Below are 15,060 nucleotides of genomic sequence, written 5' to 3' on the forward strand. Positions count from 1 at the left end.
CCATAGTTAATTTCTTCTTCTTGTGCATATCCCTTCTAAACTAATTTTGATTTATTCCTTGTGACTTCACCATATTTATCTAGCTTGTTTCTAAATACCCACTTAGTGCTACTTACATTTTTGTCTTCTAGTTTAGGAACTAGAGTCCATATTTTGTTTTTCTCTATTTGTTTAATTTCTTCTTCCATGGTTTTACTCTAGTCCACATCTTCTAAAGCATATCTCACTGATTTGGGTTCCTTCATACTTAGCAAACAGGTATCATCTCTTAATTTGTTTCTTGTCATTGGTCTATCATCTTTGACTCCAATGATTTGTATAGCAAGATGATGTCTCTTCACATATTTGAACAATCTTGGTTTAGGTCTAGTTTGTTCAATTTATCTTTCAACTTCTAAATAACTATGTACATCCCTATCAGGTAGTTTAGCATTTCTTTCATATACACTAATCTTAGAATTAGAATGTGCTTCAACTTCATTCTATAACTTGGCATCTGAATGTAGCTTAGTTCTTGAATGAAACTCTACATTCATAAGGTGTGACTTAGTAGTTACTAAAACTTTTTATTGATTTGTAGCTTGATTTGTAGCATCTTCTTTAGTAGGCATACCTTCATAAAAATATACAAATGATTTTTATTCTTCTAGTTCTTTCATAGGTTCAGCTTCATGTACTTCTGTATATTCATCAAAGTTAACATTTGCACTTTCCACAACTTTGTTAGTGTTAGTATTTAAACACTTATAAGATTTACTTCATGTGAAATATCCTAGAAATATACCTTCATCTCTTTTTGCATCAAGTTTACCTTTCCTAAAATCTTTAAGAATGTAACACTTACTTCCAAATACCTTAAAATATTTCACATTGGGTGAGTGTCCATACCATAGTTCAAAAGCTATTGGATGAGTACCTTTCTTGACCTATACATGATTCAAGGTATAGATAGCTATACTTATAGCTTCTCTCCAGTCTTTTGAAGCAACATTCTTCTCCATCATGAGTGTTCTAGCATAGTCCATTATAGATCTATTCCTTCTTTCAACTATTCCATTTTGTAGAGGGGTTCTAGGTGTAGATGTCTATCGTTTGATTCTTCTATCATTATAGAATATCTCAAATTCATTTGAAGTGAATTCTCCTCCTCTATCAAATCTCAAACACTTCAGACTTTTACCTATTTCCTTATCAACTCTTGCTAAGTACCACTTAAAATTTTGGAAAGCATCAGATTTCTGTTTTAGAAACATAACTGTCATCATTCTAGAATAATCATCAACAAGTAGCATAATGTACTTATCTCCTTTGTGACTTTGCAAATCAGTTGGACCACACAAGCTAGTATGAACAATCTCTAGTATTTTTTTAGAGGTATGAGTTTTACTCTTCAAACTTGACTTTGTCATTTTGCCTAACTGACATTGTCTGCACATTACATTATCAAACTTCTTCAACTTAGGAAAACTTCTAACTTTTCTCATGGTACTAATACTAACCAAGTTATCAAAATTGACATGACATAACCTTTTCTGCCATAGCCATACATCATCAAATTTTACAACAAGACAATTAGTATCCTCTATGTCAAGATAGAATAGATTACTCCTAGTTTGATCACCCTTTCAAATCAATTTCCCATCAGTCTCATATATCTTATCAATCTTATTTTCAAACTCAATCTTACATCCTAAGTTGTTCAATTGTAACACACTCAACAAATTATAGTTAAGTCCTTCAACATAGTAATCATTTTCACATAAAATCTTATTTGTGAATTTGATAAAACCTTTTCCATTTATCAAACAATGTGCACCATTACCAAATCTTACACTATTTCCATCATAACAATTAAGGGTAATGAGCTTATTTTTGTCTCCAGTCATATGATGTGAACACCCTCTCTCAATGACCCATCTATCATTCTTGTTCACACAAGTCACAAGTGCAGTTGCCTCATCTTCATTAGTTTCATTCTTCATTGCAACATACACCACTTCATCATCATGTTCACCATAATCATACTTTTTTTTTTCTCTTCAACAATGTAACATGACTTTTTTCCTTTGTCTTTTTAGTCTTTGATGTATTCATATTGTATGCTCTTGTATTTGTCACCACCTCTATAATTCTTCTTTTCTAGACATCTAGCAACAATATGACCAATCTCATTGCAATTGAAACAAATGATAGGCAATTTACCTTTGAACTTACCTTTACCTTTATGGAATCTTCTTGCTTTTAGTGCTTCAAGCTGTTCTACATCCTCCTCATATGTATCACTATCACTAGATACATAATTCTTCTTTTTCTTCTCTTCAAGTTCTTTTAATGATACCTTGGCTTTGAAAGAAAATTCAATACTTTTAGGTTTGAAATTATCAAAGTTAGATGGCTTAAAATTAGTGAATCTACCTACTAGTCCTTCAAGTGATAGATTATTCCCTGGTATACATCTCAGTTCTTGAATTAAAAAAACTTTAATAGCATATACAAGTAGTAGTGTTCTCAAGACTTTTCTTAGCACATTGCCATCATCTAATTTACTAGAGGCTCCTCTTATTACATTAACAAATTCTTTTATCCTTGCAACATATTGAGAAATATTTTCACCTTTTCCATTTTCATGTTATCAAACTTACCTCTAAGACTTTCAACTTTAGCTCATAGAACATTTGCATCTCCTCCATAGATAGTGGTTAGGGTATCCCACATTTTCTTTGCACTATTAAGACCATTGATATCATCAAATTTAGTATAGCTTAGGGTAGAGGAAATCTCCAACATTACTTGGTTGTGTTATTTCTTCTTTCTCATATCCTCAGTGGTTGGGGCGCCAGCAGGATTAACATGCTTAGTGGAAATGGTAGATTATACATGATCTACAAGTCCTCCAAGATGTACCTTCATCAAATTTTCCATGTAGGAAAGTTATCTCTATTGAGCTTAGGTACTTCTCCTTTTGACATCTTGGTATTTGTGCTTCTAGTACCTTCAAACTAGTCCTCTTAAGTAGATGGTTGTGATACCAATTGTTGGAATACTTTAGAATAACTAAGAGGTAGGGGTGAATTAGTTATCCAAGGTCCAGATGTATAGCTAAAACTTTTCATAGCTTAGTGAACCCATAAAACATTTAACTTCATACATACATCCATAAGATTGTGCAATCACTTAAAACTTGTAGGTTACTATAAAATCAACTTGTAAAAATGTAAACATGAAACATAATAGATTCATCAATGCACTTGAAACAATGATTTATGTGGAAACCCAATTTGGGAAAGACCACTAGTAACATGCTACTCTTTTTCACTCTTCTGAAGTGATGCCCTATGAAAGGCCAACCCAGTTAAAGGTTACAATACACATGGTTAAATGTGACTCTATTAAAGGATTTAAATCACCTTGCTAGGAGTGAGCCTTGTTAGAGGAATTTAGATCATTCACTTGGAATGTCACTTAGTTAAAGGATTTATAGATGACTGTTAGGTCAACCTTAATCTAAAGGATTTACCTTAGAGTGGTACAATTGTTAGGAAGTAATAGTAAGGCTTTGATCTAATAACAACTTACAACTTCATTTATACATTATAGATCACTATTTAGTCCTCCATTCTACTTGGCCTTCATACATTGCAACTCTAATAGCTTGTTCACTCTTCAAGCATTCATATCCTTAAGCCTTCTTGCTTAACATACCATTGCAGACTCTTCTCTTAGGTAAATTGATGAAGAAACACCCTTGATTCCTTCTTTGCCTTAGGTTCTCACACATCACAACCTTGCTTCATGACCAGCCATTCCAATATATAGGAAATTAAGATCCTTTTCTACTCATTCTCCATTGTCCAATTTAAAGTTTGGATGGATTAGGTAGGATACAATGAATCTACCCCACATTTGATATCTCTTCTAGAAACTTCTCCTAGAATCCTATTTGAATTCACCTAAAAATAGTTTACCTTGAATTCTATGCCACCGACTCAAAAACCTTATCTTTCACCAAATTCACATAATCAAAGAAAAAAAACTTGTTGGCTCAAATCTATCGAATTCACAATCTTTTAAATGATGCAACAACTCGACATTATCTTAGTTTTGATGCTTGACACATACTACATTGCTCAATATCCTCTAAAAAATCACTTGACATGAACTACAGTTTACTGGTCCTTGGAATCAACTAAAATTTACTCGGCATCCACTATTCTGCTCGACATACACTAGAATGAACTTTTACTTGGCACCAACTAGTTTTTTTCTTAGCTTGCACTGACTTTTCTCGGCACCTACTATCCACTCGATCAAGCTTGGTAGACAAACTTTATGTAACTTGTTCTTCTAAATCTTCTTAGTGTAACTAGTCTTTGTAATCTTAAGTAGATTATCAATACATAATGTTATTATTATCTTAACTAATTCTTTAACTACTTTACAACAAAATCACTCAACCTTTCCTCTACATGCTATTGTTACATCTTTTGACTAAATCATCTTCATCAATCAAATAAGTGATAGTACTTAATTCTTATAAGCACTTGTCTTGCCTGAAAATATTTGGTTTGACATCAATGACAAAAAAATGATTGAAGCATATTAGTCATGCTTGTATGTTCTCAACAATCTCCCTCTTTGATTAGCTTCTTCAAGCTATTCTTAATAAAAGGGAGCCAGTTGTGCATTCCTAGAAGTTCAATGAGAGAGAATCTCATCAAGGAGAAACATAGTTGGGGATTGGCTAGACATTTTGGTAGAGATAAAACCATAGCTTTAGTTGTTGAGAATTATTTCTGGCTACAGTAGTAGCAAGATGTGAAGAAGTTTTTCCAAAGTTGCACAATATGTTAGATGGAAAAATGAGTGAAGCAAAATATAAGGTTGTATCAACCATTACTTGTACCAAAGAAGTTGTGGGAGGATGTTAGCATGGATTTTCTTCTTGGATTACCAAGGACTCAACGTGGGTGTGATTCTATTTTTGTGGTGGTTGACAAGTTTCCAAAGATGGCACATTTTATTCTTTGCAAGAAGCCTAGTGATGTTGTTTATGTAGCAAAGTTGTTTTTTAGAGAAGTGGTGAGACTACATGATCTTCCAAAGAGTATAGTTTCATATTAAGATACCAAATTTGTTGGGTATTTTTAGCGTACATTGTGGAACAAATTGAAGATCAAAGTTGAAGTTCAGTTCATCACATCATCTACAGACTGATGGATAGACATAAGTTGTGAATCATAGTTTGGAAAACTTGCTAAGATATTTAGTTGGAGATCAAACAAAAGGATGGGATATGATTTTACCATAGGCAAAATTTGCATATAATAATTCAGTGAATAGGAGTACTCATAAATTACTATTCTAGATTGTATATGAGAGTAGTCCTAGAAATGCTTCAGAATTGAGGTAATTGGATAAAGGAGAGATAAGTAGTGCTGAAGCAAATGAATTTGCTAAACATTTGAAGAACATCCATAAGGAGGTGAGAAAAAAAATCATAAAGATGACTACATAGTATAAAGCTAAGGAAGATTTGAAAAGGAGGTATAAGGAATTTCATATTGGAGATGAAGTCATGGTTCATTTGAGAAAAGATTATTTTCCAGTGGGTACATATAAAAAGTTGAAGATAAAGAAGTTTGGACTATGCAAGATAGTGAAAAGAAATGATTCTAGAAATTCTTATAAAATAGTGTTGCCTGCTAAATTAAATGTTTCACTAGCATTCAATATTTTAGATTTGACAGAGTATTATGAAGGAGGTGATGGAGATGAAGTTGTAGAAGCATAGTGGTGTATTTCAATAGCCAGCTTAGCTATAAAGGAGATTGAGGAGATATTGGATAGTCATGTTGGCAAAAGTACAAGCAACAAAACTTATGAGGAATACCTAGTCAAATAGAAAGGGAGGCCAGTAAAGGATTAATCATGGCTAACAAGGGAGACGGTTCACCATCTTGGTTTTCCTTTAAACACCTAAGATGTGACAGAGCCACTTTTCAACTTACCCAGAGTGTCTAATGCAAGAGCATCCTGAGTGTAAGAGCAATCTTGCATCATGCAAAAATATTTTATTTTCAATCTTTTGTAGTTTAATAAGGACTAGTAGACAAGATGGTTACTATTTATGGGAACTTTCTATTTTTAATATTTTTTTGATATGATCTCGCAATGTTCTCATTTCTACATGAAGGTTCATTTTAGAGTTATAAGCCTACCATAGAAATTGGATTGCTCTAGCTTAAGTATCAGAGAAGTTATTGCAAATTTTCAATAGAAATATTTGTAGAAAAATCTTTAGGCTCACCATTGGAGACCTTAGAGTGCTTGGATGAGGTCCTAAAACTTGATGGAAGGACATTAGCATCGTTTTGATTATGTAGATCAGGAGCTGGCATTTCTAAAAAGTGGTTATAATAGCCAATCAGAGTAACAGTTCATGAGTTATGGCCTTTCAAAGTTGGGCTACCCAAAATATCTAAAATAATTGTCAAAGATATATTTGGATGACTCTACATGTATTTTTAGGGTCCATTGGCCCTAGGTATTAAGTTTCAATGTCTAGAACCTTCCTGGGTAGCATAAAATTTCCTTTTGAAAAAAGGCCCAAACATTGTCTAAGAGAGCTCTAGGTGTAGATCGCAACTTAGTCTTATAGATTAGTATAATGAAGACACCCATGAGGTTATAATTTTGTACTTGTGAAATTTCTAGTTACACATTTGTACCATAAATAAAAAGTCCATATTTTGTTCTCACATTTGTTGTTGTTTCTTTGTTTCTATTATGAGTTTATGGTGTTAAGGGGAGCACTCTTCATCAATATCCCAACAAGGAGATACCTTAGCCCTTACGGTAACTAAGGTAGTTGTTTTCCCCATTGCTTCCTAGGACAACACAACTCCTTTAATGTGAAGAAAGTTGTTCAACCCCACTGCTCTATAGTCAGCTATTAATGTACTATCTAAAAAGTCATTGCTCGAGGAGACTATTGACAAAAGGAAGAGGAGATATGAGGATGCTACTACATCAAAGGACTTGGTTACACAATGATGGGGTCTAGCCCAATAACATAATGGACACAACAGGAAAGGGAAAACTTTATTAACTATGACAATATGCTAATACACTCAGTACAGAGAAAACAGACTTCAAAACATGCCCTTTGGGCTTACGATAGTATAAAACTAGAGATAATTTCTTCTTCCAATACCTCCTCTCAAACTCCACTCTGAACTGCCTTTTACAATGCCAAAAATGTTCTTAAATAGACCCCAAAGGGTTAAGGATTAGGAATACATTCCACAAAGTGTTAGTTGGCATCCACCACCCAAATAGAAGGCTCCAGAAGTCGCATTAGAAGTTGGCGCAAAATTAGAAGAATCTAGAAATGGTAGCCGAACTTTCAGGAGGCATAACTTTTGAATTGTAGCTCTGATTGACAAACCATTTACATTTTCAAAAAGCTCTCAGAGTGCTCTATAGCCCTATGGACCAACTTCACTTTTCCCCCTTTTTTTGGCCCTGTACAAGGTCATTTAATGCCACTGACCTAACTTTGAACCATTCTTAGGAGGTCTCTAGAAACTGAAAAACTACAATAACTTTCAAACCGTAGGGCCTTTTGACTTGATTCTTTTTATGGAATGTTTTAAATTGAAATTATAATCATCCCACCAATTTACACCTTCTAACTCACCATATTTATGGCTCAATTACATAATCCTATTTTTCCAGCATTTACATGTATCCCAAGGTGCTTAAAAACTCTAACCCAGAACACTAATAGTGGAACTATGAGAGTTGAAAGCTTTATTCGACCCAAATGGGTATCCAAAAATGAAAACACATGAAACAAAAACTATTTCTAGGTTTTTTTTTGGGTGACACAGGATTGCCCTTATACCTCTAGATGCTCTTGCATCACACAAGTCCATCCAAAAAAACAAAGAAGCAGAAGATAATTGTGGTGTTGGCTATAGATTCCTCCACTGGTCACATGTATATCAAAATCATTGAGCCATAGAATGACAACATATTTCATGAGCTTTCAAAAGATAATTCTTAAATCAAAACATTGGATCTTGGTATCCCTATTCATGATTCCATGGTAAACATCTGGAAATCTACCAATGAGAAAATTGAGGACAAGCTAGAAGAGCTTAGAGGAGAGAAAGACTTGTTGAAGGCTTCAAACAAAGAGCTAGTGGAATGCATCAACTTTTCCCTTGGAAGCATGTCCCTAGGTCAATTTGACCCAAGTGTAGAAGAAAACAAGAACTTGTTGACACAGTTGCAACATGAAAGGCAGTTCGGGCAAGTTGGAAGGGCATGGCTAGACCAATTGAAGATTCAAGGTAACCTACTGATGGAAAATTTGGGAAACTTGATGTTGGAAACACACAAGCTCAATGAAGTGACCTTGGACGATAAGAAGACTATATAGAAGGTAGCTGATGGACTAATAGAGAAATTAGCCCTTCTACAAGTGGTAATTGACATGAAGACTAATGTGGCAATTACTCACAAGATCCTCAAGATGAGCATGAAGCCATTGTTTCATTGGAAACAATCTTTAGAATTTTTCATAGAAAGCTTTGCGAGGTCCACAAATAAGCTATGAGATGTATGCGACTTGGTGCAAAATGTTATTGACAAATACTTTTACAACATGAAAATATTGAACACAGTGTCTTTTGTATCCACCAATGGAAAGCTTGTGCATATTGAGAGAATGAGGTCAAAGTCCTTGACATTTGTCAATGAGGCCATTGATCCTCTCAATTTCCAAGTGTCTAAAATCCAAGAGCTCTCAGTGGCAGATGCGGTCATTATTAAAGAAACAGAGAGGTATAAATTCGGACTGGCCAAAATGAATGAGTTAATAAACATGCATGACTACTAGATGGTCTAGGCTGACAACATTATCATTCCAAATGCCAAAAAGATCTAGAATGTAACAAATGCTATGAAAGCATATATAGCTAAATCAGTTACCCCAAAGAAGACATTATTATCTTTGGCATCTGTCATTCTTCTCTCTCATCTTTCTTTTTGTAGCCACTCTTGTCATTTTGTTAATCCCTATAACATGCAAACGATTGAACCTTGTTCTATTAATAGTATTTCTATTTGAAGATGCTCTACAAAGCAATCATCCAATGTAACCAACCATTTTGAGGAGGCCTATGTATGTAATCTTTCAAGAAGTTAATAACATTGACAAAATTTACTTTGGGCAAATGCCTATAACTCTGACTACTATGTGAGACTCTGAGTTCATATTAGATTTTGTTGTTCATTTAGTTTAAGTGGAATTGGTGGAATGAATGTGTTAATGCTAAAAATTAAATGAGTGTGAATGAACTTGGTTTTATTCCCTTTATTTAATGAATGGTGTGCTTTACTATATTCAACATAAACATGTCTTCTATTATTTCTTTTGGTCCATGTCTTTAGTTAATTCATTACATTTGGAAGTTAGAAACTAATCATTGGTGTGGTTGAATAATAGATAATCTGGGTATTATCAAAGCATCAGATAGGTTTTGTAATCTAGGAATCACCTATTTCATGGGCTCTTCCTCTCTTCCTTTTGTTTTAGTTATTGTTGCATGTTTCTCAACTTCTTGCATTGTCATTTTAAGTAAAGTGCATTAAGTGAGTTCTTTTCCTTTTCTTGCCTAAGTTGTTTAAAGTTTTAAGCAAATTGGTTTTTGCCTCTTCTACTCTTGGGTTAAGAGCATACCCCCCATAAAACACAAAAAAAATTCATTACATAGCTTGCACTTATAAGGGAGATGTACCTTTCAATTTAGGAGTCTTTGAATAGATTACTACATCGACCCATTCTATTGTTAACTTTGTGTTTTCCATAAGCCACAGGGAAAATAAAGAGTCAAGGTACAAAACAATATATTAAGGAAGAAAAACTATTAACCAACATAAGGATGATGATTGGCCTGTGGTTTGGAGGGAGAAATTAGCCTCAATTGCACCACTCAATTGATGTCCAGAACTAGAAAGCATCGTAGATAGGAAGGGCAATATGAGTCCAGTATGCCACCATTTTGTCTCTTAAAGGCCAATTTGTACTCAAAGTTTGATTTGAAGTGTGTGAAACCTTCACAATATACCACCTTAAAACATAATGCCACAAATCTTATAGAAATCTTGCTCATACTACCACAAACCCTCGATTTGACACATCCGTAATAGTGTTTTTTTGAAAACTTGACTATACGTATGGTGCCACCATGCTCTTGAATACACATTGCACTCTTGTCCTTTGGGTGATGGGAATAATCATTCAAAGAATGTCCAAAAAATAAGAAAAATCTAGTTACTACAGGTACCTAAGATCTTCAAGAAGTTTGAATGTGTCCTCAATGGACCCATTAGCTTGATGGTTCAAAAGTTTGTCTCCTAATGAATTTGCTTCTTGACAAAACTGCGATACTTTGAAGTCCTCAAAATCTTGCAAAATGGCTCCAATCCATCTGATGTGCTTCATAAGATATTGGGTATCCATTTGACCTTTTGTAGTTCCATTCATGACAAGCTAGGAATCTCCTTCCAAATGGAGTTCCATACAACCAATTTTTTGGCAAGAAAGGTTGCATCCACAATTGTCAAACATTTGGCCTCATTATTTGTTACTTTAGGGTGGCTCCTAACCCCTGTTGCCCAAATGCTTCAAAATTTGTCCCTAGTAGAAAACCCAACCTTTAACTAGCTTGGATTGTCCCTAGAGGCTCTGTCATCCACCCCTTGTTAAGAGGACGTCAATGCACATTTTTCTTCTCTTTTGACAAAGGATTAGCCCTCAGAGGCCCATTAATAAGTCAAGTTGAAGTATAATATATTACCATATTATCAAATACTTCACAAAAAATATTTCAATTTTCTCATAAAAGAGAGAAAAAAATGTAATAAGACGTCATTCTAAATATATAATTTTAAGATAAGCAACCTTCATAACTCTTATATATAAAAAAATACCATAATTTATTTCTTTGAAGGAAAGGAAAATTAATGAGCTTTTGCAATCCACTATACCATGTCCACTATACCAATCATTCGATCTATATAGACACTAATATAGAACAACCTAGTACTCATTGTGAGGGGCACTTAACTATATCATAATTAGAAGCCTACACATCTCAACCTAATTGATTTTGAACTTGTGACCTTTCTTTCCAAAGGTCAAATCCTCCACTACTAAAGCAACTCAAATATTAAAGCTCTTCTTACTTTTTATTATATTATTTTTAAATCAAAAAGTTTTAATAACTGAAAATACCACCATCTTTCAAAAATTCTTATCACTAGTATAGTTCGTGCAACTACATAATCTACATATGAGTAGTGGGCCTTACAAAGTTATGTTTGGTACGGAGCATAAGTCGTCACTTTGAGATCTTTCTTAAATTTTTAAAGATATGAAATGATTCACAAGAAGATATTGATTGCAAATATCACACTACACTTATAATAGACTTATTTATAATATATTCAATACTCAAAATTTGGCAATTTGGTTGAAATCTCCCATTCAAAGATATGTTAACAGTGTGTTTGAAATACCCTCCATATAGTATAGTATAATAGGGTCTAGAAAGCTATTGGAAGGATTGAAGGGATCACAAGATAATGCTTCCGACATCTTAAGACAATGAGGGGATAATATATTTTATTTAGATTGGTATCTACTAATGTTGACATGAATGAAAAGAATATGTGTGATTGGAGATTGAATGTGCTTTCGGTTCAAAGTACAGATTATAAAAAAGGAAACTTAGCTTCGAATTCATGCACCGTTTGTCTCACCCACATGATTCACTGTCCATCAAAAGCTTCATGTCGGTGCACTTCAAAGAAGAGAAGACTAGGCAATAATCATTCATCTCAATGGGTCCCATTATTCTATTTCATTTTCACTATCCCCACCAAGCATTTTGTCAAATCCTTACTCCACTTACCACTGCAGCAGTAATAGTCTCTACCCAAATTTCTTTCAATTCTCAATCATGAAGATTTTGGGTATCATTTCATTCCACTTTCTATGCACAATGATGCCTAACTTAGAACAGATATCATATGACTATTAGTCAGCTCATAATTGTCTAAAGCTAATCACTATATGGTAGTACAATTTCTAGTTGTTTGTATAGGTGTAATTATTAGAGTGGTGTTTGTCTTTGTACCAAAAGATCGATCTGTCAATATATGAAACAATCACTAAAATTATAGAACACACGATGTGTTAAGCCATATTACGAAATTCGAAGAAGAAAGTTGACTATTAGTCTAACGGTAATTCTACAATAGCAATGAACTTTCTTATAAAGTATGTGAATATGTATGACTTTAAAATGACAATGAACAAACAAATTGATGCAATGATATTATGCTTTTTTTCTCAAAACCAAAGAGAATTATCTGATCTACATATCAGCAGTTATTTTATATTTATATGGCTACATTTTTGTTACAGAGTTAAGTACATTTGGAACAAGGGAGAAATCCCACTAACATATCTACGTACTGGTTAGTTTGTTGAGCTTTACATTCAAATGAGTGCACAGCAGCTCCTAAATAAACATGGAGGCGGCCTCAGTGGAGAAGAATAGTATTGATAAGGAATGACTGTACATATATATATTGAATTTATATTCAGCATGCCACCGAAGAATGTGTGTAAGAGCTATACAACTCTTGTTTTGGCAAAGCAGTAAAAGGCCTGGTTTTATCAGAGTTGACAACTCTTTGACAAGAAGGACATATGCTTAGAGCTGCCCCTGGCAATTGCATGTACAGTGGAGATCCTCCTGCAGCTTTTACTGATCTCAGTTGTGCTAACTCTTTTTGTAGTCTTCTGTTTTCCTCTGTCAATGATTCATAGCACTTCTTTAAGAATTCACAGTCCACTTCTGTTTGCTTGAGCTTGCTTCTGCAAAATTCAATCCATATTTTCAGTTTCGATCATTCGGGTTATCGCTTTTCGCATCAATTAAAGACATCTACATGATAATTAGTGTATCTTATGTCTTAATTCAATTGTATATTGCACTAACATTGCAGATCATACTTTATGATCCATCATCAGAATAATAAGCATATGTTCTTTATGTTCTATATATTTCTGATGATAGACCATATAATGTGATCTATAACATTACTGCAAAACAAATCTTACACAGTTAAAACTGAAAATGACATGAATAAGTTTTCGCATCATGCAAAGAAAGATCAAGGCTAAGGCTGATTGCTACCTTGCCCTTCTGTTCTGGAACCAGACCTCAACTTGTCTAGGGCGAAGATTCAGCCGCTTGGCTAGAGCTTGCTTCTGCATCTGCAAATATAAACAGAGAAGTTAAATACTGCTACATTTAGCTTGCTTCTGCATCTGCAAATATAAACAGAGAAGTTAAATACTGCTATATTTAGATGCCATCTTTGTCAAAGATATTGAATTTTTATAATTAATAAAATTGGTTATAACTATTTCTTGATTAAATTGTGTGTGATTTTTTTTCATCAACATTTCAGATCGCGCTCTACAATCTATTTTCACAATTTATATCTATGAAACTGGTCACAAATGTTTTTAGATTAGATTGCTTGTTCGTTTCTTGCCTATTATTTTGAGTCATGCTATATGATCCATGATCAGAACAATCATATATATGATCCATGGTCAGAACAATCATAATATATGATCCATCTTCAGAACAATCATATTATAGTATATGACCCATCATCAAAATGATGATAGATTATTAAACAAACGATAAAGCATAGATATCAATGCCCATACCACAAATTTAGTACACTTACAGTATTAAGAGTACCATTCTCTCTGAAGCTTTCTTCCAGAACAGCAGATTGGTCTCTTGAAAGCCTAAGCTTCTTCCTTGTACCACCACTCTCTGCTTCTTCATCACTAACTCTGGATCCACCTTTCTCCACCTCAAACTCCTCCATAAGCCCATCACGTTCTCTCTTGATACTTACACCATAGCTGCCTTCTCTCTGAAGGAAAGTCCCAACAACATCATGATGTTGGCTAAAAGAAGAATTCAAAGAGGTTGGAAGAGGCAGCTTGTTGATATCAATGACATTCTGCCTTGAACCTTGCTCTGCAATCACAAACCCCATCTTAGAAAACCATGGATCAAAAGCATAACCAAAACCAATTTACACTTTTCCTATTCAAAAGTGAAGTTTTTTTACCTGACGAACTCTTTGCACATTGGAAAACCTCCGAGGCAGCCATTGGGAGGAGATCTAACTGGATTGGAGCTGATGGGCAGCCATTAGATTGTCCACTTTTCTCATTTCTGAGTCCCAAACCAAGAGTAGTATCACAACAATGACCCATTACTTCCTTAGCCTTAGAAACTCTCTTACAATAAACTTCACAACATATGGTAATGTTGAAAACAAGATTTGTAGAGTGATAGATCTGATGACACAAGGGGGTTTTTGTAGGAGGCTAAAAACACTATGTGAACCCAAATCCCAAATGTCCATGGGGGACCACACTGTTGATTTGGGCGACAACAATGAGGATGAGGGAAGGACCTACCAATTCAGACAAAGTCAGTAAGATAAAAAATTGCTTAGATTTGTATGTACGCACATGGACCAGAGACTATCAAAGCCTAAACCAAACAAAAGTGTACGACTCTAAATTTTAGCAGTGAAATCAGATGCAATCAATGGAATAAACTATTGGGCTGTCAAATCTCATGTGAAAAGTGGCTTTGGAAATGAACATTCCAAGGGAAAAAATAAAGGAAATGAGGGAAGAGGGGCTTGGATGAATCTGATAATTTAGTGTTTGTGGGAGGAATAGAGAAGATGATGAAGGTGGGCCTTTGCTTCCCTTGATCAACAGACATACACGTGAAGAGCTCGTGAGGAGCCACTAAAAAACTGGCGTATTGTCTAACTCAATATTGGATGCACGCTTCCCTGTAACTAATTATTGATTAAAGTCCAAACAACATATTGCTTTCTTTTTATTTGGTGCTGGTTTTTATACCAAATTCA

General features: G+C 34.3%; 1 protein-coding gene across 1 annotated transcript; it reads right to left on the reverse strand.

Annotated features, from left to right (window-relative positions):
- Nucleotides 1–12,440: 12,440 nt before the first annotated feature.
- LOC149557912 (homeobox-leucine zipper protein HAT14-like) lies at nucleotides 12,441–14,463 on the reverse strand. The gene is made up of 4 exons (XM_089832369.1): nucleotides 14,239–14,463; nucleotides 13,843–14,144; nucleotides 13,278–13,357; nucleotides 12,441–12,955 (listed from the first exon to the last, which is right to left on the reverse strand). Exons 1-4 carry the CDS (start codon nucleotides 14,384–14,386, stop codon nucleotides 12,679–12,681), a joined length of 807 nt encoding a protein of 268 aa, XP_089688495.1. The 5' UTR covers nucleotides 14,387–14,463; the 3' UTR covers nucleotides 12,441–12,678.
- Nucleotides 14,464–15,060: the final 597 nt, after the last annotated feature.

Source organism: Cupressus sempervirens, chromosome 5, assembly GCF_028749045.1.
Source record: "Cupressus sempervirens isolate cs-2001-9-10 chromosome 5, ASM2874904v1, whole genome shotgun sequence".
NCBI classification, from domain to species: domain Eukaryota; kingdom Viridiplantae; phylum Streptophyta; class Pinopsida; order Cupressales; family Cupressaceae; genus Cupressus; species Cupressus sempervirens.

Excerpts from the sequence above, each read along its gene's own strand:
- LOC149557912 (XM_089832369.1), bottom strand. The coding sequence starts at position 14,386 with ATGGGTCATTGTTGTGATACTACTCTTGGTTTGGGACTCAGAAATGAG. Across the intron at positions 13,358-13,842 it reads AGAATGGTACTCTTAATACT|ATGCAGAAGCAAGCTCTAGC; the intron begins GTAAGTGTACTA and ends TTATATTTGCAG. Across the intron at positions 12,956-13,277 it reads TTCCAGAACAGAAGGGCAAG|AAGCAAGCTCAAGCAAACAG; the intron begins GTAGCAATCAGC and ends TGAATTTTGCAG.